Source organism: Nerophis ophidion, linkage group LG08 (genome assembly GCF_033978795.1).
Source record: "Nerophis ophidion isolate RoL-2023_Sa linkage group LG08, RoL_Noph_v1.0, whole genome shotgun sequence".
NCBI classification, from domain to species: domain Eukaryota; kingdom Metazoa; phylum Chordata; class Actinopteri; order Syngnathiformes; family Syngnathidae; genus Nerophis; species Nerophis ophidion.
Window position 1 is genome coordinate 57,539,711 of NC_084618.1, and position 25,124 is coordinate 57,564,834.

The window sequence follows — 25,124 nt, forward strand, 5'->3', positions numbered from 1 at the left end:
AACCTGTGATTAATCAGAATTAATCACAGTTCTAAAATGTGATCAATCTTTTTTAAACGAAAATCACTTGACAGCCCTTATAGTATCTAATTATTTCTGTAACATTTAACAGTGAGCTGATAATGATAACTGTGCTGTCCAATTGCTTTATCTTGTTTTCTTACACTTCTGAGTCATTTGCAAGTACTGTATTATATAGTAGGCTTTGCATGCAGTTGCAATGCTAAGAAGCCCGATGGCAGTAGTGTACCAGTTACAGTGTGTTGCCTAGTCAGGGAGTAGTCTTTGCCAATAAATTGAAGGTAGTCTTTTGTTGCACCCTAAAGAGCATTTATACTGTAAGTGTTGTACTTATTACACACCAGCTGTTGGATTGTAAAGTGCATCTTGATTGTAGATTTTAATACAAAATTTGGAGGTGTTGAAAAAGCCATGTAAAATTGCTATTGATAATCAGTAATATGTCTATTGCAATTCCAATATTAATTAGCATCGAGCTAGCCCATTATGAAAAGTGGAGCCTTACTGTACAATCAAGTGTTTTCTATCAGGCATAATTTCATTGTTTGCATGGAAAATGGCAACATTAGCTTGAAACAGTCCGACTGAGTCCGCCCTAAGTGTTTATTTACCTGCTCAGTGGCCTTGTGGTTAGAGTGTCTGCCCTGAGATCGGTTGTGAATTCAAACCCCGGCCAAGAGACCAAAGACTATAAAAATGGGACCCATTACCTCCCTGCTTAGCACTCGTCATCAAGGGTTGGAATTGGGAGTTAAATCACCAAAAATGATTCCTGAGCGCGGCCACCGCTGTTGCTCACTGCCCCCCTCACCTCCCATGGGATGATCAAGAGTGATGGGTAAAATGCTGAGAATAATTTCGCCACACCTAGTGTGTGTGTGAGACTATCATGGGTACTTTAACTTTAACTTGAACTTGTTTGTCCGTCGAGTGTTTAAGCCAGCTGCATTTGCAACCGGACAAGACGTCACAGGCAACAAAAGGTACCGACAGAATTCAGTCGGTTCCTATAAAACTACCGAAATTCAGTACCTATCTTAATTGGGACACATGCTCTGACAGAAAAGGATCTTCCAACAAGCTGTTCCTACAATATTGGAAGCATAACATTACCTAAAATCTCTTGCAAGATAAACAGAGAGAAATGCACTTCAGAGGGTCATAAAAACTGCCATGAAGATCCCTTGCTGCTTTCTCCCCTCCCTAGATGAACTGTACAGTGCCAGGTGCCTCAAAAAGGCCCAAAACATCATAAAGGACCCATCTCACCCTGGACATAAACTTTTTGAAGTGATGCCCTCAGGCAGGAGATACAGGACAATAAAATGCAGGACAAACCGTTTTTAAAACACTTTTTACCCGAGAGCAATAGTGTCGCTGAACACAAGATAACAATAATGACTGTGCATGTGAGCTGTATGCTTGGTATTTTTATGCAATTTTATCTATTTATCTATGTTCTTATGTTTTTATGTAGGATTTTGCACTAAATTAGGTTGCATACAATTTTGTTGTACAATGACAATAAAGATATATTCTATTCTATTCTATTCTAATTGTGATTGATGTGAGGCTACAGGCTCTACCAACTCCTGATGAATTAATTAATTGTGTAACAGATGTGTTTAAAGACTTTCGTCCAAATATTACACTTGCAACAGGTACTTTGTCATGTCAGATGTTGCAGAATTAGTGAATGTAACTTGGAGTTAACATTATTTTTATTCTAGACCAAGTTCTGATAGATATGCTGCACTGTTTTTGGTGTAATGACTCACACACCTCATCCCTTAGCCCCACACTGCACTGATTAGCACAAGCATGCTGTCATAGAAGCTTACTGGTGTGGATTAAAAGTCCTGCCAAAGTCTGACATCCTCGGCAGTCACACGCTGCTCCAAAGTCTCTCCCTGCAAACAAGACACTTTCATTTGTGTTTGTAAGCTCCTCTGTCAAACAAGCATCAACCTCTCAGGCCCGCAATTCAACTTCAATTGAAATAATCAATAGCTTTCATCATGTCTTCCTAGATGCAAACCCGTCCTAAGTGTGTTGGCAGACAGTGATGAGGAGTCTTCTAGTGCTGGTTCATCTGATGAAGAAGAGATGCTATTCTCTGAGCCCCAGGGGCCTGCTGGGGAAAAAGGTCCAGAAGGGTAAATGCCAATGCTAACTTAGCAGCAACACAGAGTACAATGGCAAATATTGTACATTATGTACGGTATAATAGGGGTCTAGTGGTAATCCATAATTATGTGTGTTTCTCGGACAGTAACTGTTTGAACAATTTGAATTATTTTATTTTTAGAGAAATAGTGAACAATATTGCTTGGGGTGCGGCATTAATAGTTCCAGCTTGTAGCACGAAAGCTGATCCCTTCTGAACAACAATGGCTTCATGCCGCTTCCATCTTATCCACTTGCCTCACTGGGACGGCCATGTGTGGCCAAAGAAAATACTTCAATGACGGATGAGGGTTTTCGAGCTCTGGCTTCTCCTTGGTAGATGTGTGATTATAGCTATCTGAGCCCGCTCATCCTTCCTGTCCTTCATTAATTTTTAGCGTGTGGGAACTCGGTACACCATATCGATATATTGAATGTCCCGTATACTGAAATGTCCAATTAAAAGTACACCAATTATTACCTTTTTTGTTCATTCTACCTATTCAAAATTAAGCATACATTTACAAAAAGTCTTATGGCCTAAGGGAAGAAGCTGTTACAGAACTCGGAGGTTCTGCTACGGAGGCTGCGGAACCTCTTTCTAGAGTCCAGCAGTGAAAACAGTCCTTTGTGGGGGTTGGAGGAGTCTCTATAGATTTTCTGAGCTTTGGTCAGGCAGCGTCTTTTTGCGATTTCCTGGATAGGAGAAAGAGGAGTCCTGATGATCTTTTCCGCCGTCCTCACCACTCTCTGCAGAGACTTCCACTCTGAGGCACTGCAGGCTCCAGTCCAGAAAGAGATGCAGTTGCTCAATAGGCTCTCTATAGTGCCTCTGTAGAATGTGGTGAGAACGAGGGGAGGGAGCTCTGCTCTTTTCATCTGACTCAAAAAGTGCGTGCGCTGCTGAACTCTTTTTACAAGAGCTCCGGTGTGAAGGGACCAGGTCATATTGTCAGTTATCTGCACCCCCAGGAACTTGGTGCTTCTTACGATCTCCACTGCTGATTCCAGCTGAGTATAATTATATAGCCATGTCAGAACTGGAGTGGTGTTTGCTAGGGCTAATTTAGCATCAAGTCAAAGTGCAACTGGGGGAAAACAGTCTGGTATTCTAATCACCTCTACCATTTTTTTATAAGTTAATTTTTATTATTCCAAAGAAAAAAAGATGAGCTTTTATCCGATTTCAGGTGTCTATGATTTTTATGACCATCATAAAAACAGAATGCTAAATGCTAATGCTAATTTGGCGCCAAAATGGAATGCAATTGAGAAGAATAGATGACTCAAAATGGTATGATAAATATTTACGATTTACACAATAACATTTTGCTTTTATTCATTTACAGGTGGTTAGAAGAATGACCTACTTGCTCTCTTTTATTTTCTTAATCGGAGCATTCAAGAGTTAATCCGTCCACAATAATACGTTCCTTCACCTCCCTCTTTTTTTAAATTTTGTTTCACAGAACAGGGGGCGGAAGGACTGGAAGGAAGATTTTGAGATTTGTGGACAAAATTACCAAATCCAAATACTTTCAGAAGGCGGCAGAGAATGAGTTCATCAAGAAGAAGTTTGAGGAGATGTCCAACACTCCTTTGCTGCTCACAGTGGAAGTGCAAGAGTTGTCAGGGTCTCTGGTCGTCAACATCCCACCGCCTCCTACAGATAGAATATGGTAAAAACTACCTTCTGTGAGAATTGTTAGTAAGGTAGCAACCTTTTGTGAGAATTGTTAGTAAGGTAGCAAGGATACAAATGGGCGGCAATGAACATTTTGACAGTGACGCTCAATAAAAATAATTTTGTCCTATGCAGGTACAGCTTCTGTACACCACCCAAACTGGATCTCCGTGTCCGACCCAAACTAGGTGAGAGGGAGGTGACTTTTTGTCATGTGACTGAATGGATTGAAAAAAAACTACAGGATGAGTTCCAGGTAAAGTAATACAGCCTGTTGCAAAATACGTTTTGCATTACTACCCTTAATGTACTTTATTTGGGTTCTCTAGAAAGTATTTGTCCTGCCAAACATGGATGACATCTACCTACCCATGATGCACTCGGGCCTGGACAGCCCCCATATGCCGCCACAGAGCTCTACTGAGTCTGACGAGCAAGTCGCACTTGAGGTCACTGCGACAGAGTTGGACTGTAGCACGACTTAGTATAAATAACCAGTGACAGGAAACAATGAAAATCACATAAACTCCTCATATAATATTAATATTTACAAACTCGAAGGTGGGTTATTTGAGGAAATGCTCTTGCCGGTGACTTTTGATAACCAGGACTGACAGTACTGTGCTCTAAATGGTAAGTCAATCAATCAATTAATCAAAGTTTATTTATATAGCCCTAAATTACAAGTGTCTCAAAGGGCTGCACAAACCACGACGACGTCATCGGCTCAGATTCCACATCAGGGCAAGAAAAAAACTCAACCTAGTGGGATACAATGAGAAACCTTGGAGGGGACTGCAGATGTGGGGGCCGGTGCAATGGATGTTGAGTGGATTTAGTTAATAGTGTGACAGTCCAGTCCATAGTGGGGCCAGCAGGGGATCATCTTGAGCGGAGACAAGTCAACAGCGCAGAGACATCCCCAACTGATGCACAAATGAATGGTCCACGCCAGGTCCTGACTTTGAACACCTGACGCGTCATCTGTGGTCACCTGATAAACTCTCCACACAGGAGAGGGGGGCCGAGCAGAAAAGAGGAGGCAGATCAACTGGTCTAAAAGGGGGGTCTATTTAAAGACTAGTGTATACAAATGAGTTTTAAGTCATATTTTACTATCTTTTAATATTTTAATAATGATAATCCATTCATGACATATTATATTGGCATACTCCTGTGTGCAAATGTTTACATAGGTATGACATTATTCACTGTTTTGTTAATGGCTGTTGACAAATATTAAACAAACATTTAAAAAAAGTGAGAGGCTTCAATGTCTGTGGGCAGGCAAAAGGTCAAGATCCCGCAAGGCAGCAAGAAGTCCAACGAAAGTCCGGGGAGAGGAGACACACATCTCAAATCTAAAAGACAGAGAGGAGCTAAGGGATGACGACACAGGACAAGACACAATTAGCACAGAGGAGGGGTAACACAGAGAGCGAGTAGGTACATGGAAAAGGAAGCTAGAGACATGTGGGCTTACCGTACACTACAGGTAGCTACGTTCTGGCACTGGAACGCAGGACGCACTGTTCCAAGTACTGTGTGGTGTCCTCATCAGTGTCAGGTGTGTTGATTTCTGGGGCGGGTGCTTGAGCCGTAACAATAATAAGTGATTTAAAATGATTACCACAAGTAAATTTTCAAATTTCAAAGGGAACTACACTTTCTGGGAATGTTGCTTATTATTCACAATCACTATGTGAGAATTGCTCATATTATACAAAGGAACAGTACACTAACAACATTAAATCCGACAAAAAACTGTCAATTATTCGTCTCAACTCCAGAAGCCTATATGCAAATTACAAAAATATGGTGCATTTTTTGGCACAATTCAACAGACCCTTGAAAGTGAACTCCGTATCAGAGACATTGGTGGAAGCTACGAAAGGAATAGATTTAGGACGAGAAGGATATGAACTTAACTATATCAACAGATCCAAAAAGAACAGGGGCGGAGTTGCAATTTATTTGACAAAGGACTTGCACTATTACGTGATAAAAATATGTAATTTGCCATTGAAAATACTTTCAAATGTAAAATCATTGAAATATGTCATGAAAATGGAAAACATTTATTGATCAGCTGTATATGCAGAGAACCTCAGTCAAGCATTTGAGGACTGGATTAAGGCAACTTTCACTAATATCAGTCAAACAGTAGTTGTTATATGCGGTGACTTAAACATCTACATTTTGAACCCTAACAAGCAAAAGACAATTTACAGTATGAGATTACATCCTAAAATCACAAGGCTAAGCAGAATCACAAGTCACTCTGCTACAGTTATCGATAATAGCTTTACTAATGTTTTTGACAATAACACTAAATTAAACAATATATGGGTTGTACTTGTATAGCGCTTTTCTACCTTCAAGGTACTCAAAGCGCTTTGACACTACTTCACCATTTACCCATTCACACACACATTCACACACTGATGGAGGGAGCTGCCATACAAGGCGCTAACCAGCACCCATCAGGAGCAAGGGTGAAGTGTTTCGCTCAGGACACAACGGACGTGACGAGGTTGGTACTAGGTGGGGATTGAACGGTCAACAAGTGTCTACAAGTAGTCTGCTAATAACCGAGATCAGCGAGCATCCACTGGTTTTCATAATCTATGACGGAAATTACAGGAGGAGAAAAATGGATGATGAAAAGACACTTCAAAGAAAAATATGATTCCATTCCAAAAAATGATCTAAGAGAACAAAGTTGGGACAATGTGAAGAGAGAAAATGATGTAAATGAGACTAATGGAAAATTTTTACTTTCCTGAAACTTTATGACAAACATTGTCCATGGAAACAATTAAGCAAAAAGCAAAAGAATACAACGATGGATGACAAAGGGATTGAACAATGCTTGCAACAAAAAAATACACTGTATTGAATATTTATAACACAAAGATCTGTAGAGGCAAAGTATATTAAAAAATATAAGATCAAGCAAACTAGCATACAATGCACATGTAGAAAAGAACACTACAGTCAACTGTTAGACAAAAACATCAACAACATGAGAGCAAAATGGGGCATACTAAATAGGATAATCAAAAATGGTGCAAGAAAGATTACCCTCAAAACTTTTCAGAGGGAAACGAAAAAAATGACAATATAGACTAGGGGTGTCAAACTCAATTTGCCTGGGGGCCACTGGATGAAGACACGGTGAGGCTGGGCCGCAAGAAAAGTTTTTTTATTTTTTTAATTTAAAATGCACTTTTTAATGAATTCACCTTCTTTGAATGGCTTTCCGACCCAAGCAACATACTAGCCAACCCTCCCCATTTTTACAGGAGACTCCCGAATTTCAGTGCAACTCCCGTCAATTTCTCGGGGTAAGCGTTATTCAAAAAATTGTCCTGATTTTCATCCAGTCAACAATATAATAAGCACTACCTTTAAAGGCCTACTGAAACCCACTACTACCTACCACGCAGTCTGATAGTTTATATATGAATGATGAAATCTTAACATTGCAACACATGCCAATACAGCCGGTTTAGTTTACTAAATTGCCATCCATCCATCCATTTTCTACCGCTTATTCCCTTTCGGGGTCACGGGGGGCGCTGGCGCCTATCTCAGCTACAATCGGGCGGAAGGCGGGGTACACCCTGGACAAGTCGCCACCTCGCAATTTGAAATTTCGCGCCGAAGTATCGTGCTAAAACGACGCGGTATGATGACGCGTGTGCGTGACGTCACGCATTGTAGAGGACATTTTGGTCCAGTACCGTTTTTTTCTAGTCCCTCACTTACACTTTCCTCATCCACGAATCTTTCATCCTCGCTCAAATTAATGGGGAAATCGTTGTTTTCTCGGTCCGAATCGCTCTCGCTGCTGGTGGCCATGATTGTAAACAATGTGAGGATGTGAGGAGCTCCACAACCCATGACGTCACGAGCACATCGTCTGCTACTTCCGGTACAGGCAAGGCTTTTTTATTAGCGACCAAAAGTTGCAAACTTTATCGTCAATGTTTTCTTCTAAATCCTTTCAGCAAAAATAGGCCAATATCGCGAAATGATCAAGTATGACACATAAAATGGACCTGCTATCCCCGTTTAAATAAGAAAATCTCATTTCAGTAGGCCTTTAACGCCCTCTACAACGTCCTCGCTTTCGACTTTACATCATGTTAACAGCGTGCCAGCTTAATTACATACCGTAAGAGACATATGTGGATGCACGTGAGTAACTGCAAGACATACTTGATCAACAGCCATACAGGTCACACTGAGGGTGGCCGTATAATGAAGTTTATCACTGTTACAAATATGTGAACACACCCCAAACAAGAATGACAAACACACTTTGGGAGAACATCCGCACTGTACCACAACATAAACACAACAGAACAAATACCCAGAACACCTGAATTTAGGTTGAAAATGATTTGCAAATCATTGTATTCTGTTTTTATTTATGATTTACACAACGTGCCAACTTCACTGGTTTTGGGTTTTGTATATATGTATGAATAATTGCATTTATGTGACTACAAATGTGTATTTCTATGTACAATATATTTGTCTCCCAGTGTATGTGGGAGCTAGAGAACAGCCCGAGCAACTCAGAGAGCCCAACCCAAAACAGCAGTTGCGGCACCCTGCAGGGAGCAAGGGACCAGTGGCCCCACGCAGCCAGGAGAGCACGTGGGGCTGCGTGGGGCCACTCGTCACAGGTCACCCCACCCAAGTTGGCTGCGGCTGGCCTAGTTTCAAATGACATCTCACGTGTTACAGCCACAATTCATGTCAATCCACCTGACGCAACATCTCTCCAAAGTGTAAACACCCCTTTTTAACTGCAGACTAATGAACAGATGTAATCTGATGCAGGTGTCAGCTTTGGAAAGGAAAATTTACAGGGTGATTCTATAATATATTTTTCAAAATTGAGTGGTGCGATCATTTTTGCACTCTGCTCGATCTAAAAATGAAACTGTTACTGGCCTTCACAATTTATTTTCCTGATTACTTTTATTGTTTCTTGAATCCGGAAAATTGCCATGACGACTATTTTGTGTCATCTCTGCTTTTTTTCCCCTATAAAATTAAACAACTGAATGAACATCCTCCGAGTCAAGTGGTTCCATCATTTTCCCAGGGGTTTTAGAAGGAGATTGAACGGGTGTAGGGTATGTCACATGTTTGGAGACAGCTCATCAAGTAAAACAGTACACTACATAGAGCTAATGTCTATGTAGGTTCTGATTATACATCCATCCTTTTTCTATACTGCTTATCCTTAGTAGGGTCACAGGTGAGCTGGAGCCCTTCCCAGCTGACTTCAGTGGAGAGATGGGGTACACCCTGGGACTGGTTGCAGTTCAATCACAGTACTTATATACTGTAAACTAACTGACATTCTCAACTCTCCAAATGTAATAAAACTACCCCCACACAACATAAAACTCCCATTGAAAACATATTTTCAGTTTTTCTACCAGTAAAACTGCAATTTGAAAGATTGTAGCACGACTGAAGTAAAAATAGAAATACATGAACATGTTATTCTGGTCTGACGGTGTTTTGTCTTTTCCATTTATCAATTAGTTATGGCATGAATTGAAAGCAATTATGGACATTCCATAACTGCTTTTTCAATTACAGTGTGTCGAGCGTTGATAAACGATGCATCATGGAAGACGCAGATTGGTTGTTACGAGGTAGCAGCACCAGGTAAAAAGGAGTATTCATTAATTAAAGAGGCAAAAAAATAAAAAGGCGAGGCTATGAAAGACACAAAACAATCTGCTGAAACCCAGCAAACGACACACAGGTAATGTGGAGCAGACGGCGTCCACATAGTAGTAGCGTAACATGGATAAAGATCGTCTGTAGTCACCAGTGAACAGAAAACAGCATCATCAACAATGTCCCGACAGCGAACGTAGAAAAAGGATCAACTTAAATAGTCTTGATTGCATACTTAAAAAGGGGTAAAAAAGCGCCATACAAGTACAACCCATTTACCATTTACCATTACAGAAAACAAGTGAATGGAAATGCTCTGAGACAGAAGTGAAGCAGCCAAGGGAAAACACCAACAAAACCGGAAATGCCGCCAAAATAAAACCACAGCACAGGAACTAACACAAAACACCAGAGGACACTAACAAAACCCAACATAAAGTCACAGCCTGGTGTAACCAGTCGTGACAGAATGCCCCTACCCCCAACAAAACAGATACGTTTTAGAAAGGGAATAAGCTGTAGTAAATGGATGGATGGATGGATTTTTAAAGTTCAGCAAATTTCTCCTGCACCGTCGTCTGCAGAGCAGGAGCCACAGGTGGCAGGAGGACAGAAGGGTGTAGTGGAGGTCACTCAAGGACAGGAGGCGGCCGCGACGCTGGGGCAAAAATGTATTTAGTCAGCCACCGATTGTGCAAGTTTTCCCACTAAAAGGATGACAGAGGTCTGTAATTTCCATCATAGGTACACTTCAACTGGAACCGGGCGGTATACCTCGGTTGGTAGAGCGGCCATGCCAGCAACTTGAGTGTTGCAGGTTCGATCCCCGCTTCTGCCATCCTAGTCACTGCCGTTGTGTCCTTGGGCAAGACACTTTACCCACCTGCTCCCAGTGGCATCCACACTGGTTTAAATGTAAAAATTAGATATTGGGTTTCACTATGTAAAGCGCTTTGAGTCACTTTGAGAAAAGCGCTATATAAATATAATTCACTTCACTTCAACTGTGAGAGACAGAATGTGAAAAAAAAATCCAGGAATTCACATTGTATGAATTTCAAATAATTTATTTGTAAATGATGGTGGAAAATAAGTATTTGGTCAACCATTCAAAGCTCTCACTGATGGAAGGAGTTTTTGGCTCAAAATCTCACCATACATGGCCCCATTCATTCTTTCCTTAACACGGATCAATCGTCCTGTCCCCTTAGTAGAAAAACAGCCCCAAAGCATGATGTTTCCACCCCCATGCTTCACAGTAGGTGTGGTGTTCTTGGGATGCAACTCAGTGTTCTTCTTCCTCCAAACACGACGTCTTGAGTTTATACCAAAAAGTTCTGTTTTCGTTTCATCTGACCACATGACATTCTCCCATGTGCTCTCTGGCAAACTTCAGACGGGCCTGAACATGCACTGGCTTAAGCAGGGGGACACGTCTGGCACTGCAGGATTTGATTCCATGTCAGCGTAGTGTGTTACTGATGGTAACCTTTGTTAGTTTGGTCCCAGCTCTCTGCAGGTCATTCACCAGGTCCCCCCGTGTGGTTCTGGGATTTTTTGCTCACCGCTCTCATGATCATTTTGACCCCACGGGATGAGATCTTGCGTGGAGCCCCAGATCGAGGGAGATTATCAGTGGTCTTGTATGTCTTCCATTTTCTGATAATTGCTCCCACAGTTGATTTTTTCATACCAAGCTGCTTGCCTATTGTAGATTCACTCTTCCCAGTCTGGTGCAGGTCTACGTACAATTATTTTCCTGGTGTCCTTCGACAGCTCTTTAGTCTTGGCCATAGTGGAGTTTGGAGTCTGACTGTTTGAGGCTGTGGACAGGTGTCATTTATACAGATAACGAATTCAAACAGGTTCCATTAATACAGGTAACGAGTGGAGGACAGAAGAGCTTCTTAAAGAAGACGTTACAGGTCTGTGAGAGCCAGAGATCTTCCTTGTTTGAAGCGACCAAATACTTATATTCCACCATAATTTACAAATAAATTCTTTAAAATTCTTACAATGTGAATTCCTGGATTTTGTTTCACATTCTGTCTCTCACAGTTGAAGTGTACCTATGATGAAAATTACAGACCTCTGTCATCATTTTAAGTGGGAGAACTTGCACAATCGGTGGCTGACTAAATGCTTTTTTGCCCCACTGTATATACATACATATATATATAAATATACATATATATATATATATATATATATATATATATACATATATATATATACATATATATATATATATATATATATATATATATATATATATAGGGAAATCTGCGAAACAGGCTTGTAAGGGAGATATATTTTCTGACCTAATGTATATTCCACTCTACCCCAGTATTGAGCACTGTAAAACAGATAAACCACAGAAACCTTGACCATATATATATATATATATATATATATATATATATCTTTAAGTTACATTTAAACCAGTGGGTGCGTAGAGTGTCTTGCCCAAGGACACAACAACAGGATGGCCCAAGCGGGATTCAAACCTAGAATTCTCAAGTTGCCGGCACGGCCGCTCTACCAACCGACCCTCGACGGTTGGTGGAGTGGCTTGAATACCTGAGCAAAAACTACTCTGCCATTGACAAAACTGGGCATTGTTTATTTCGTCAAAGAAATTGTGCAGCTGTACCTAATGTTCTGGCCATTTTTTTACAGGCCCTAGTGGCATCTTGCACACCCGGAACAAAACCCAACAACAATCTTTTTTGTTAATTGAATTTAAGTATTTATTTCAAACCTGCACAGTACAACAACTCGTTTTTTTGTTTTTTTTTATTTTGGCAGAGACATTAATGCAAGGCTTGAAAAGGTGTTGGATGAAGCAGATGCTTATAATAATATCCCAACTCCTGTCACTCATTCCACATTTAACATTGTAGCTGAGATAGGCTCCAGCGCCCCCCGCGACCCGGAAGGGAATAAGCGGTAGAAGATGGATGCATGGAATATAATTCAAGAACAATACTATACAAACAAAAACGAGAAAAACTCCTGTACACTAACAATACAATAGTACCACTGTTACTATGAGACAAGACAAGACGACATAAAACACACACACACACGCACGCGCACCTACACACACACACGCACACGCACCTACACACACACACACACACACACACACACACTCTCTGAACATACATCTCTCCCATCGCTGTGTGCTGAGGGCATCACTCTTTTTCTTCCTCGTACTTCTTCAGTACTTCTTTTTTAAACAGTGTTTTAAATTGAATCATGTTAGAACAAATTTTTAAGTTGTCCCCTAAGTTGTTCCACAGACTGACTCCACGCACTAAAATGCACATTGATTTTAAAGTTGTTCTAAATTTAGGCAAATATAATTTGTTGTGGGCTTCATGGTGGCAGAGGGGTTAGTGCGTCTGCCTCACAATACGAAGTTCCTGCAGTCCTGGGTTCAAATCTGTGTGGAGTTTGCATGTTCTCCCCGTGAATACGTGGGTTCCCTCCGGGTACTCCGGCTTCCTCCCACTTCCAGAGACATGCACCTGGGGATAGGTTGATTGGCAATTAAATTGGCCCTAGTGTGTGAATGTGAGTGTGAATGTTGTTTGTCTATCTGTGTTGGCCCTGCGATGAGGTGGCGACTTGTCCAGGGTGTACCCCGCCTTCCGCCCGACTGTAGCTGAGATAGGCGCCAGCGCCCCCGCGACCCCAAAAGGGAATAAGCGGTAGAAATGGATGGATGGATAATTTGTTGTTTCCTCTTAGACCAGGGGTGTCCAAACTTTTCCACTGAGGGCCGCAGACTGAAAAATCAAAGTATGCAGGGGCCATTTTGATATGTTTCTTTTTTAAAAGCAATACAATAGTTGTTGTTTTTTTTACCTTTATGGCTTTCCTCAAGTTTTAGTCCCCGGTCTCCGGAAGGGTCTCAGTCATAAAAATGTTAGAAACAGGTCATAAATTATCATTTTTTTCATTTAACGCTTGAATCTCGAGATCAACTTCAGGTCTGTCTGTTGTAATAACCTTTTTTATTTTATTTTGTTTTTTATGTTTATGGCCTTTATGTCAAAACCCTTATTTATATAGCAAACACACAAACTATGCGACATTTTCCCCCAAAACATTGCAAAGTGGAATATTTGACGTGAAGTAATTGGAACCCTAAATAGGTCAATAATTCATAACAATAAAAAAAGAATAAGTGTTGAAAATAAGACAAATGTATATTTATATTTTTTTACTTTTAACGCTTAAGTCTGTAGATCTCTTGATTATAAGATTTTATAATTGTTTTCATACTTTTTGTTTGTTTGATGTCCTTTTTGTGAAAGAAAACTTTGTTTCGCACAAAATATGCAATAGTATCCCCCCAAAATATTTGAAAGTGAAATTGTTCCAGTGAAGTAATTGGAGCCTTCAGCAGGTCAATAACAGTCAGCATGGCAGCTTTATGTTATTAGTGTCACCACTGCAACTTTTTCTTGTTACATGTCACTGTTTACTCTTTTATTGCACTCCTTTATGTTTTACATTTTTATTACAGTATTTTTTAGAATGGGCCAGGGGCCATTAACAAATTAGCTGGGGGCCACAAATGGCCCTCGGGCCGCGCTTTGAACACGCCTGTCTTAGACTGTAACTATGGTGATCATCTCTATCCTGGAATAGGTTCTGTATATTGGATGGTAGAGAGTTTTGGGATGCCCTAAACATAATTTGAGCAGTTTTAAAGTTGATCACATTGTGCAGCCTAAGTTGCTTTAACTCCATGAATAGTGGATTTGAATGATGTCTGTAGTGAACATTGGACACAGTTCTAATGGCCTTTTTCTGCAGAGTGACTACAGGATTAATAATTATCATATCAATTTTAATTTTTTTGTGTATTACACTGTTGTGCCCTTCTACTTGCATGCTATAATAATATATATGTGTAAAACTGTCACAAAATATAATGAGATCAACAATATTTTATAGTACTTTTATTGATATATTGGGTGTTGTTTTTGATATTGGTATACACACACAACCTTATCTTGGCACTTAACCACCTTCAGAAAGATTATTGTATGATAAATGGGCGCCCTTACGAGTAGTGCATCTACATTACAAAGCACACAAACACAAGGTTTAGGGGGAAGCAGACCGTCTTCCCATCACTATAACGTTATCGGTAAATCATTCGCTCTTGTTTCCTTGTCTTTGTCTGAAATACAATCAATCCTTTCTTGGGTGACAGCAGCTCCCTCCCAGCGCAAACAGAAATGCGTGTTTCTTTACAACAAATTGCCCTGTGTGTCTGGCGAATACAGATAAAAGCATCACATTCTCAACTTTTTTTTAGCGAACATAAGATACGTTGGGAGTATTTTCGACTGACCTAATCTCTTTTCTGGTCAAACAATGTTGAAGTTGTGCTTTTATTTCCAAGTTCGGGTACAGTAGTTAGCAATAAAATTGCATCAACTTTAAAAGAAAGCCTCTAAGCGATTCATCCCCGGTGAAGAAAGCCGGGAAATCCCCAGGGTTAACACAAGGAAGGCAGTAGCACGTTGGGAATTCACTGAACTGATTGATCCCAGATGGGTCAGAGGTCATTTTAAAGTTTGATTGTAATGTTTGCTTTTCTGTTGCCAGGTTTTGTTTCGCTGCACTGGTTGATAACTTTGAGTTTACATTCCCAAGATAATTTTAGAACATTTTTCATTAACTGACAAATCAGATTTTAAAAATATGTAATGGTGTTGTGTTGGAGTTGAATGTATTTTAAAATATTTATTTTGCAGGTTAACACACATTTATGTTATATGGGTTATGAAATATGTACATCTCTACTGTGCATACCATTAACACAAAGAAAAAGTGAGCACCTATCTGACTTTTAATTTTTAGGTAAGTAGTAAAATAGTAACAAATCAATCAAAGTGTATATCTATAGCCCTTAATCACGAATGTCTCAAGCCACAATGATATCTTCGGCTGGGATCCCACATCAGGGCAAGAAAAAACCCAAACCTATGGGTATCATAATAAGCTACCAATGTAAAACATATTTAAAAATAAATTAACTTTGTGCAGTGCACTAGTAGCACTGTCAGCAAAACAGAGCATGAAGCCATCACCACCATGCTAAATGTGGTTTTAAAGCCTCGCCTCCAGAAGTTGGTACAATGCAATCTATTTGCCACTTGCCAAGATTTAAAAAAAGGTTAAACTCATGAAATTAAAATATTGTGTAAATGTCCATTTATGTCAGCAACTAAATATAAATGTGCAACAATCTGAAGGTTACTGGTTAAATCCCCACCTTCTAACATCCTAGTCACGTCCGTTGTTAAATTAGATTCGATTAGTTTTGCGCTAAATGAGGCATGTCCTCCTAACTTTACACATGCGCATATTGCCCGTCCGCTTAAAAGGGGTGGGGGGGTCGCACTAATATACAACAAAACCTTTAACCTTAGTCCTAACATAAATAATAAATATGAATCGTTTGAGGTGCTTACTATGAGGTCTGTCACACCGCTGCCTCTACACCTGGCTGTTATCTACCGCCCCCCAGGGCCCTGTTCGGACTTTATCAATGAATTCTCAGAGTTCGTTGCTGATCTAGTGACACACGCTGATAATATAATCATAATGGGGGACTTTAATATCCATATGAATACCCCATCGGACCCACCGTGCGAAGCGTTCCAGACAATAATTGATAGCTGTGGTCTCACACAAATAATAAATGAACCCACGCATCGCAACGGTAATACGATAGACCTAGTGCTTGTCAGGGGTATCACCGTTTCCAAAGTTACGATACTCCCGTATACTAAGGTATTGTCCGATCATTACCTTATAAAATTCGGGGTTCAGACGCATGTTCGTCAAACTAATAATAATAATAACTGCTAAGCAGCCGCAACATTAATACGGCCACAACGACAACTCTTGCTGACCTACTGCCCTCGGTAATGGCACCATTCCCAAAATATGTGGGCTCTATTGATAACCTCACTAACAACTTTAACGACGCCCTGCGCGAAACCATTGATAACATAGCACCGCTAAAGTTAAAAAAGGCTCCAAAAAAGCGCACCCCGTGGTTTACAGAAGAAACTAGAGCTCAGAAATTATTATGTAGAAAGCTGGAACGCAAATGGCGCACGACTAAACTTGAGGTGCACCATCAAGCATGGAGTGATGTTTTAATAACTTATAAACGCATGCTTACCTTAGCTAAAGCTAAATATTACTCAAATCTCATCCACCGTAATAAAAACGATCCCAAATTTTTGTTTAGTACGGTAGCATCGCTAACCCAACAAGGGACCCCTTCCAGTAGCTCCACCCACTCAGCTGATGACTTTATGCAATTCTTTAGTAAGAAAATTGAAGTCATTAGAAAGGAGATTAAAAACGATGCGTCCCAGCTACAACGGGGTTCTATTAACACTGATACGATGGTATATACGGCGGATACTGCCCTCCAAAATAGTTTCTCTCGTTTTGAGGAAATAACATTAGAGGAATTGTTACGTGTAAATGGAATAAAACAAACAACATGTTTACTTGACCCTCTTCCTGGGAAACTGATCAAGGAGCTCTTTGTATTATTAGGTCCATCAGTGCTAAATATTATAAACTTATCACTTTCCTCGGGCACTGTTCCCCTAGCATTCAAAAAAGCGGTTATTCATCCTCTTCTTAAAAGATCTAACCTCGATCCTGACCTCATGGTAAACTACCGACCGGTGTCTAACCTTCCCTTTATTTCAAAAATCCTCGAAAAAATTGTCGCGGAGCAGTTAAATGAACACTTAGCGTCTAACAATCTATGTGAAACCTTTCAATCCGGTTTCAGGGCAAATCACTCCACGGAGACAAAAATGACTAATGATCTATTGCTAACGATGGATTCTGATGCGTCATCTATGTTGCTGCTCCTCGATCTTAGCGCTGCTTTCGATACTGTCGATCATAATATTTTATTAGAACGTATCAAAACACGAATTGGTATGTCAGACTTAGCCCTGTCTTGGTTTAACTCTTATCTTACTGATAGGATGCAGTGTGTCTCCCATAACAATGTGACCTCGGACTACGTTAAGGTAACGTGTGGAGTTCCCCAGGGTTCGGTCCTTGGCCCTGCACTCTTCAGCATCTACATGCTGCCGCTAGGTGACATCATATGCAAATACGGTGTTAGCTTTCACTGTTATGCTGATGACACCCAACTCTACATGCCCCTAAAGCTGACCAACACGCCGGATTGTAGTCAGCTGGAGGCGTGTCTTAATGAAATTAAACAATGGATGTCCGCTAACTTTTTGCAACTCAACGCCAAAAAAACCGAAATGCTGATTATCGGTCCTGCTAGACACCGAACTCTATTTAATAATACAACTCTAACATTTGACAACCAAACAATTAAACAAGGCGACACAGTAAAGAATCTGGGTATTATCTTCGACCCAACTCTCTCCTTTGAGGCACACATTAAAAGCGTTACTAAAACGGCCTTCTTTCATCTCCGTAATATCGCTAAAATTCGCTCCATTCTGTCCACTAAAGACGCTGAGATCATTATCCATTCGTTTGTTACGTCTCGCCTCGACTACTGTAACGTATTATTTTCGGGTCTCCCCATGTCTAGCATTAAAAGATTACAGTTGGTACAAAATGCGGCTGCTAGACTTTTGACAAGAACAAGAAAGTTTGATCACATTACGCCTGTACTGGCTCACCTGCACTGGCTTCCTGTGCACTTAAGATGTGACTTTAAGGTTTTACTACTTACGTATAAAATACTACACGGTCTAGCTCCATCCTATCTTGCCGATTGTATTGTACTATATGTCCCGGCAAGAAATCTGCGTTCAAAGGACTCCGGCTTATTAGTGATTCCCAAAGCCCAAAAAAAGTCTGCGGGCTATAGAGCGTTTTCCGTTCGGGCTCCAGTACTCTGGAATGCCCTCCCGGTAACAGTTCGAGATGCCACCTCAGTAGAAGCATTTAAGTCTCACCTTAAAACTCATTTGTATACTCTAGCCTTTAAATAGACTCCCTTTTTAGACCAGTTTATCTGCCGTTTCTTTTCTATTCCTTCTATGTCCCACTCTCCCTTGTGGAGGGGGTCCGGTCCGATCCGGTGGCCACGTACTGCTTGCCTGTGTATCGGCTGGGGACATTTCTGCGCTGCTGATCCGCCTCCACTGGGGATGGTTTCCTGCTGGCTCCGCTGTGAACGGGACTCTCGCTGCTGTGTTGGATCCATTATGGATTGAACTTTCACAGTATCCTGTTAGACCCGCTGAGTTTTCCTTGCCCTTATGTGGGCCTACCGAGGATGTCGTAGTGGTCTGTGCAGCCCTTTGAGACACTAGTGATTTAGGGCTATATAAGTAAACATTGATTGATTGATTGATTGATTTATTCCGTCAGGAGAGTTCCTTCAGGAAAATTACAATTTTCAGCACAATCAATCAATCAATCAATGTTTATTTATATAGCCCCAAATCACAAATGTCTCAAAGGACTGCACAAATCATTACGACTACAACATCCTCGGAAGAACCCACAAAAGGGCAAGGAAAACTCACACCCAGTGGGCAGGGAGAATTCACATCCAGTGGGACGCCAGTGACAATGCTGACTATGAGAAACCTTGGAGAGGACCTCAGATGTGGGCAACCCCCCCCCCTCCCATTCAAGATCAGACAAACATTACAGGGAGACAGAACAGGATGGCTGACGGGTCTGCCGGCTTCCAGTGCCCCTTACAAAAAAGGTGAGATACAGGTAAACAAGTGGGGGAGGGGGGAATGGGAGAAAAATAGAAGATTAAAATAAAATAAAAAAATCGGTCTAAGCCTGGGCCCTGGAGAGGGGTCCAGACTGAGGCCAAGGGTGAAAAAAAACCTCATAGCCATAGTACACATGCCTCTTAAATGTGTGTAAGAGGGAAACCTCAAACTTCAAAGAACACAAAGGACATGAAAGACATTAAAGTAACGGAGCTGATGCAACCAGCCAATTCTACATACAGCTATGAATAAAAAGTAAAAGAAACATATACACTGTGGTGGCCTCTGCGGTGTTCCACGCCATCGTCTGCTGGGGTGGAGAGAGCATGGCCAGAGACAGGAGCAGACCCAACAAAGCAACCAAGAGAGCCGACTCCACTCTCGGCCGCCAACCAACTCTCGGCCAGTGTCCAGTCCGCATGGATGAGCGAGGATATGTCCTTGTGTCCTTGGGCAAGACACTTCACCCTTGCTCCTGATGGGTCCTGGTTAGCGCCTTGCATGGCAGCTCCCGCCATCAGTGTGTGAATGTGTGTGTGAATGGGTGAATGTGGAAATACTGTCAAAGCGCTTTGGGCTCCTTAAAAAGGGGTAGAAAAGCGCTATACAAGTACAACCATTTACCATTTATAACTAATATGTGATATGAACTCATTACATGCAAAGTGAGATATGTCAATATTATTTGGATGATCTTGGCTTACGCTTTTTGAAAGCCCACATGTTATGATATTTCATTTAAAGGTTATCATAAACTGTAAGCCACAATCATCAAAATTGTGACCAATAAAGGCTTGAGTTGAGTTGAGTTGAGTTGAGTTTGAGTTTATTTGGAACATGCAAGCATACAACATGATACATCACAATTTCCAGTTTCTCTTTTCAACATGTTCGAAAAGGAGTAAGAAGAAGCAGAGCTTATTAAATCCTACCCCTTTTCTTTTACATAACAGTTGCTAAGACTTTTGTTCACTTCCTGTTTTCAATGTATTCACAATATACTCCATAAGTAATCATAATATAAATAAATAAACAAATAATTGGTGAAGTAAGTTTTATTCCATACGATGAGATAAGTAAGATTATTTTGAGAATGAAAGAATGAATGGGTGAATAAAATCAGAATGTTTATCATGGTTCTTCTTTTTTGTACTTGGTAAACACTTTAAGTTTGAAGAGTTTCTTGAAGTGGACATCCCACTTTGCATTTAATGGGGTAATATCACATGTTACTAAATATTACATTCTTGTGTAATTTCCACATGATTTATTTTGTTAAAATCTGTGTTACATTTATTTTAAACATTTTTTTGTTTTTTTCTCTATGCTACATAGGTGACCTCACTATAGGTTTTGTAAGGCTATGTTTGTTGTGTTTTATCATTCTCAAGCCTTCTCCTTTATTGTGATGTCTGCATTTGTTTCAATGGTCTGTTTCTTTAATTCAGTCATCCTTGGTGAGGGGCGGACACTAAGGCACACCTGCAACCAATTTAGCCTGAGAGTATTTAAGCTCGTAACTGACAGCTTATTGTCTACTGAAATTCCCACGTTCATGCGCCTGCTTCACCTTGCCAGTCCTGGTACGTTGTCGCTCCTTAGTCCTGTAATCCCTAACGTCTTTGTGTTTGCTTCCTAGCCTCCCTGAGGTATAGAGGATTCTTTGTTGGACTTTTTGCTGTGCTCAGTGCGCCCTGGCCTTTTCACCTACTGACCACCAGTGTTGGGACTAACGCGTTGGCGGTAGCTGATAGTCTAACGCGTTATTTTTTATATTCAGTTACTCAGTTACCGTTACTACATGATTTGTTACTGTGTTATTTTACATAATTTTTTATGTAGTATCAGCTAGAAAACAGAAGATCTGAGTGTGTTTTATTGGAGAGCTGCAGTGTCGTCCTTCTGAATCTTCCTGTATCTCACGGGAGAGAAGAGGCGTGCTGTGTGGGGGGGGGGGTCTGTGTTTACTAACAAGACATCATCGTGGAGCTGAAGTCGAGTTTCTTAACATGGAGATATTCTCACTACTTTTCTTTTGTCGACCACAAAGAAAATAACATTTTAGTTAAATGTAAGTTGGGTCTTGAATCAAAGATCCTATCTACTGCCCAAAACAGCTATTAAAATATGCTGAAACAGCTACAAAAGCAAAATGCTTCGACAAAGCTAGTAAAGAGAGAGACAGACTCCAATGCCACTTCACCTCCACCTAAGGATTTTAATGGAGAGACTGCTAGCCAGGACAACATTGATAGGGCCATTGCAGCGTATGTGCTAGAATTGGAGGCTATTTCTACAGTGGAGTCTCCCGATTTCAGGCAGCTAATTAGCATGACACCGTTGTCAAACAGCAAATGGCACGGAAAACATTTTTCAAGTACCTGGACAGTGAGTACATAAAAAATTGAAAGCGAGCAAAAGAAAACTCTCCAAACTCTGCCTCTGCTCATTATTTATCACTGAAGGTACACACTCTGTCAGTTCTCTTATATTCGGTTGCTCTTTCATTCTACACTTCTAGAGTGTTTGATTATCACATCACTGTAAATGTATGGACTAAGAAGTTCACAAACATAAAGAAGGATACTAGTGGGCCAGGCCAATCTTTCCTTATCTCTAGACTAAAACTGGGGAAATGCATAGAGTGTTCTGGGCTTCAGTACAGTGTTGATCTCCTGAAGACATGATTTTATTTTCGAATTACTTGAAAGAAAAAAAAATGCCTGGTTACTGTAGGCTTTCTGTATGTCATGTGTGCCTTCCTTGGGTAAAGCCAGGTTTACAGCTATGTTGTTATCATGCTGTTTGTTACTTATGTATGTTATGTTGCAGTTATTTAAAATAGTTTTGTCAATTTGTTCTGGCCTGAAATAAATTGGCCCTTTGAAACATATCTTTGTCTTTGTGTGTTGTGTGTAAACCACATGGCTTAGCAAAGTTCAGTGATGCAAATGCACGTCAAATTGATCAACGGATTGTATTATTCTCCCGTGCAATAACAGTACTGAAATGAAGGCTTAAAGGCCATCAATGGGAGCCTTAAAAAAAAAAGAAAAAAAGAATTAACTAAATAGTTACTTTTCACAGTAACGCATTACTTTTTAGTGTAAGTAACTGAGTTAGTAACTGAGTTACTTTTGAAATAAAGTAACTAGTAACTGTAACTTGTTACTGGTTTTCAGTAACCAACCCAACACTGCTGCCCACTGAGGAACCGTTTTTTTGTCTGTGATACATGGTGTGCGCTTCTGCCCCATCGCCTTTTGTTATCCCCAATTGACTAACTTAAATTTTTATTTTTTGAAATTCAACCTTGACTCCCATCTCTGTAACCTGGGATCAACTCCTTGATCGATACCCTAACAATGTTAGCTCTAAACTAAATGAAATTGAGACTAATCCACCTATTTCTCTCTTTTTTTTGCCAAATAAAAATCGATAAGAGAACCGGAACTGAAACGTTAAGTAGAATCGAAAGTGTAATCGGGACTGGAAAAATCGTAACAATTTATTTTGTCGTACCATTAAAAATAGCTACTGGATAAGTCTAGTTACTCGGTACTTGAGCATTTTTTTTCACAGAATACTTACTTATTTGGGTGACTACTTTTTACTTTTACTTAGGTCATATTGCTCTAAAATAGTGACAGTATTAAATTGGTTGTCATGATTGTGATTTGTTGCCGCCTACCTTCCTTTTGTTGCAGTGCAGTGCCTGGTTTCTGCGTCACAGAGCGAAGCCACACTGATACTCATACTCTTCTGACTAATTGTTTTTTGTTTTTGTTTTTTTGCTTACGCACGATTTTGAATAGAGGGCTTGGTTTTTCAAAATACTACACACAATGAGCACCACCAAACATGCAATTAGCAGAAGACCACAGTTCCTTTGCACAATGAAACATTTGTGAAAACTATACGCTACTTGATAAAAATAATTTTTTGTCACCAAATGCAAACACACACGTTTCATATGACTTTATTATGGCTGAACCAGTTACACACTGCTGTGCTTAACAGAAAACACTTGTAGCAATTCTACTTCTCAGTGATTTAAGAAATATAAGTGAAGTACCCAAAGAAAGTGCAAATAAACAATACACAAAAATCACCAAATACAAGGTAAGACCTCTGCCCTTTTCTTCTAACTCTACCCCGGCCTCGACTTTTAGCATAGCCTCTGCCTTCACCTCTTTCTCTACCTCCTTTTCCTTCTCTTTGAAGTCCATCTTTTTCATAATTTGGGCTATTTAACTGATGGCCCGCAAATTTTGTAAAAAAAAAATTTGCAAGGGATGCACATTTTTGTCATGGAGATGATCTTTGACATTTTTTTTTTTTTTTTTTGCACAAGGTGCTTAAAAACATGCAGAGTGTTCGTGGTACACCGACAAAATAAATAGACCAAAATCAAATGTCTACTGTAGAGGGCGCTGATTCTTCGAAATATACAAAATATAAATAATAGTGAAGGGAGAAGTCCAGCCCTGAGTCCTTAGCTTTCTGGAAATGTGTACCCCAATACATTTTAGTTGAATATCCCCGCTCTGAAGTATCGGCACTCTTACTTGAGTACAATTATTGGCTATTTTAATCACTTCCAAACATACTTCTTGTTGATAGAGAAAGTAACGAGCTCAACCTTGGTCTTGAGTATAACACTTTTGTCGAGAAGGAATCTGACTTAACACGACAAGACTGAGTCACCACAGATGTGTTGAATTCTTGGGTTGGGTATTCAAGTTTGCAGAGTGATACACAGGCAAACAAATAATTTGTTAGGTGTGCAAGTGTACAAGATTGTATATAAAAATCGGGGCTAACTTTTGGCGCAAAAATTTTTGGAAACTAAATCTTACAAAAAGAAGGTACTCTTATGTAAATAATTTCGGCCTGAGTAAATGGCAATAGTTCGGTTTATTTTGAACATGCCTAATAATGTTACATGACGTAAATTCGAAAAAACCCAAAATAAATTCTAATTTTAGCACCCCAGGATTAATGTATGTACTGTAAACTTCTGACAGCAACTAAATGTGCCATGGAAAGTTGCCAATAAATAGGTGTAGCATGTTTGTGGAATCTGTATGGAATCCAGAGGACCCGGCTGTTAGTGAAATGAAATACCTCAAGTCGCACACAATTCTTTTCATCGTGCATGATGTTGTGCAACACTTAATTCTTCATGATCATTACTGCCAACTTTTCTTTTCGTTTACAATACCAGCAAAACGTGACAACACATCCGGAACCAGAAATAGAACAAGTAGCCACACAGGGAAGCAGTAGATGGATGTTGACAGCCTGATGTACGAGTTGATGAACCCATACATCTTTGTTTTGAAGAAATGGTTGTAAAATAAGTACGTGTAAACGTAAACTGCGGTGGATGCAGCAGAAAGAAAGCTTTTCTGGCAGCCCAGAAAAACATGACCATGACAACAGGGATGTTTAAAGAACAAAGTTATGCATAGAACACAATCTGTTGTTTATTTAGCAATGATCTCCCCAGCGCATGTAATATGAGGCCTCATTTATGTTTTTTTCCTTGAGAATATTACCAATATTGCTATAACTGGGACAAAAAAATGTGGTTGAAAAAAACAAATTCTGAGACTTGGTGCAATATGACAGTTAACTGTCCGCACACTTTTACTTTCATTCTGGCACTAAAGAACAAGGAAGATCATTCCATTCTATTTATGGCCCAGGGCCCAGGAAGTCAAATTAGCCGAACCACTTGTAAAAAA

The 25,124-nt window shown here is 40.2% G+C and overlaps 1 protein-coding gene across 3 annotated transcripts in view; it reads left to right on the forward strand.

Annotated features, from left to right (window-relative positions):
- The window catches only part of LOC133558007 (testis-expressed protein 2-like), a 55,772-nt gene extending 46,815 nt beyond the window's left edge, over positions 1-8,957 (forward strand). For 2 of the 3 annotated variants that reach the window (XM_061909057.1, XM_061909058.1), the window contains 4 exons: positions 2,052-2,177; positions 3,657-3,866; positions 4,007-4,127; positions 4,201-8,957. In XM_061909057.1, coding sequence (XP_061765041.1) covers positions 2,052-2,177; positions 3,657-3,866; positions 4,007-4,127; positions 4,201-4,356 — 613 coding nt within the window. In that variant the 3' untranslated portion in view covers positions 4,357-8,957. The remainder of the gene's footprint in view (positions 1-2,051; positions 2,178-3,656; positions 3,867-4,006; positions 4,128-4,200) is intronic. The other variant, XR_009807882.1, reaches the window with a different exon arrangement.
- The last annotated feature ends 16,167 nt before the right edge of the window (positions 8,958-25,124 follow it).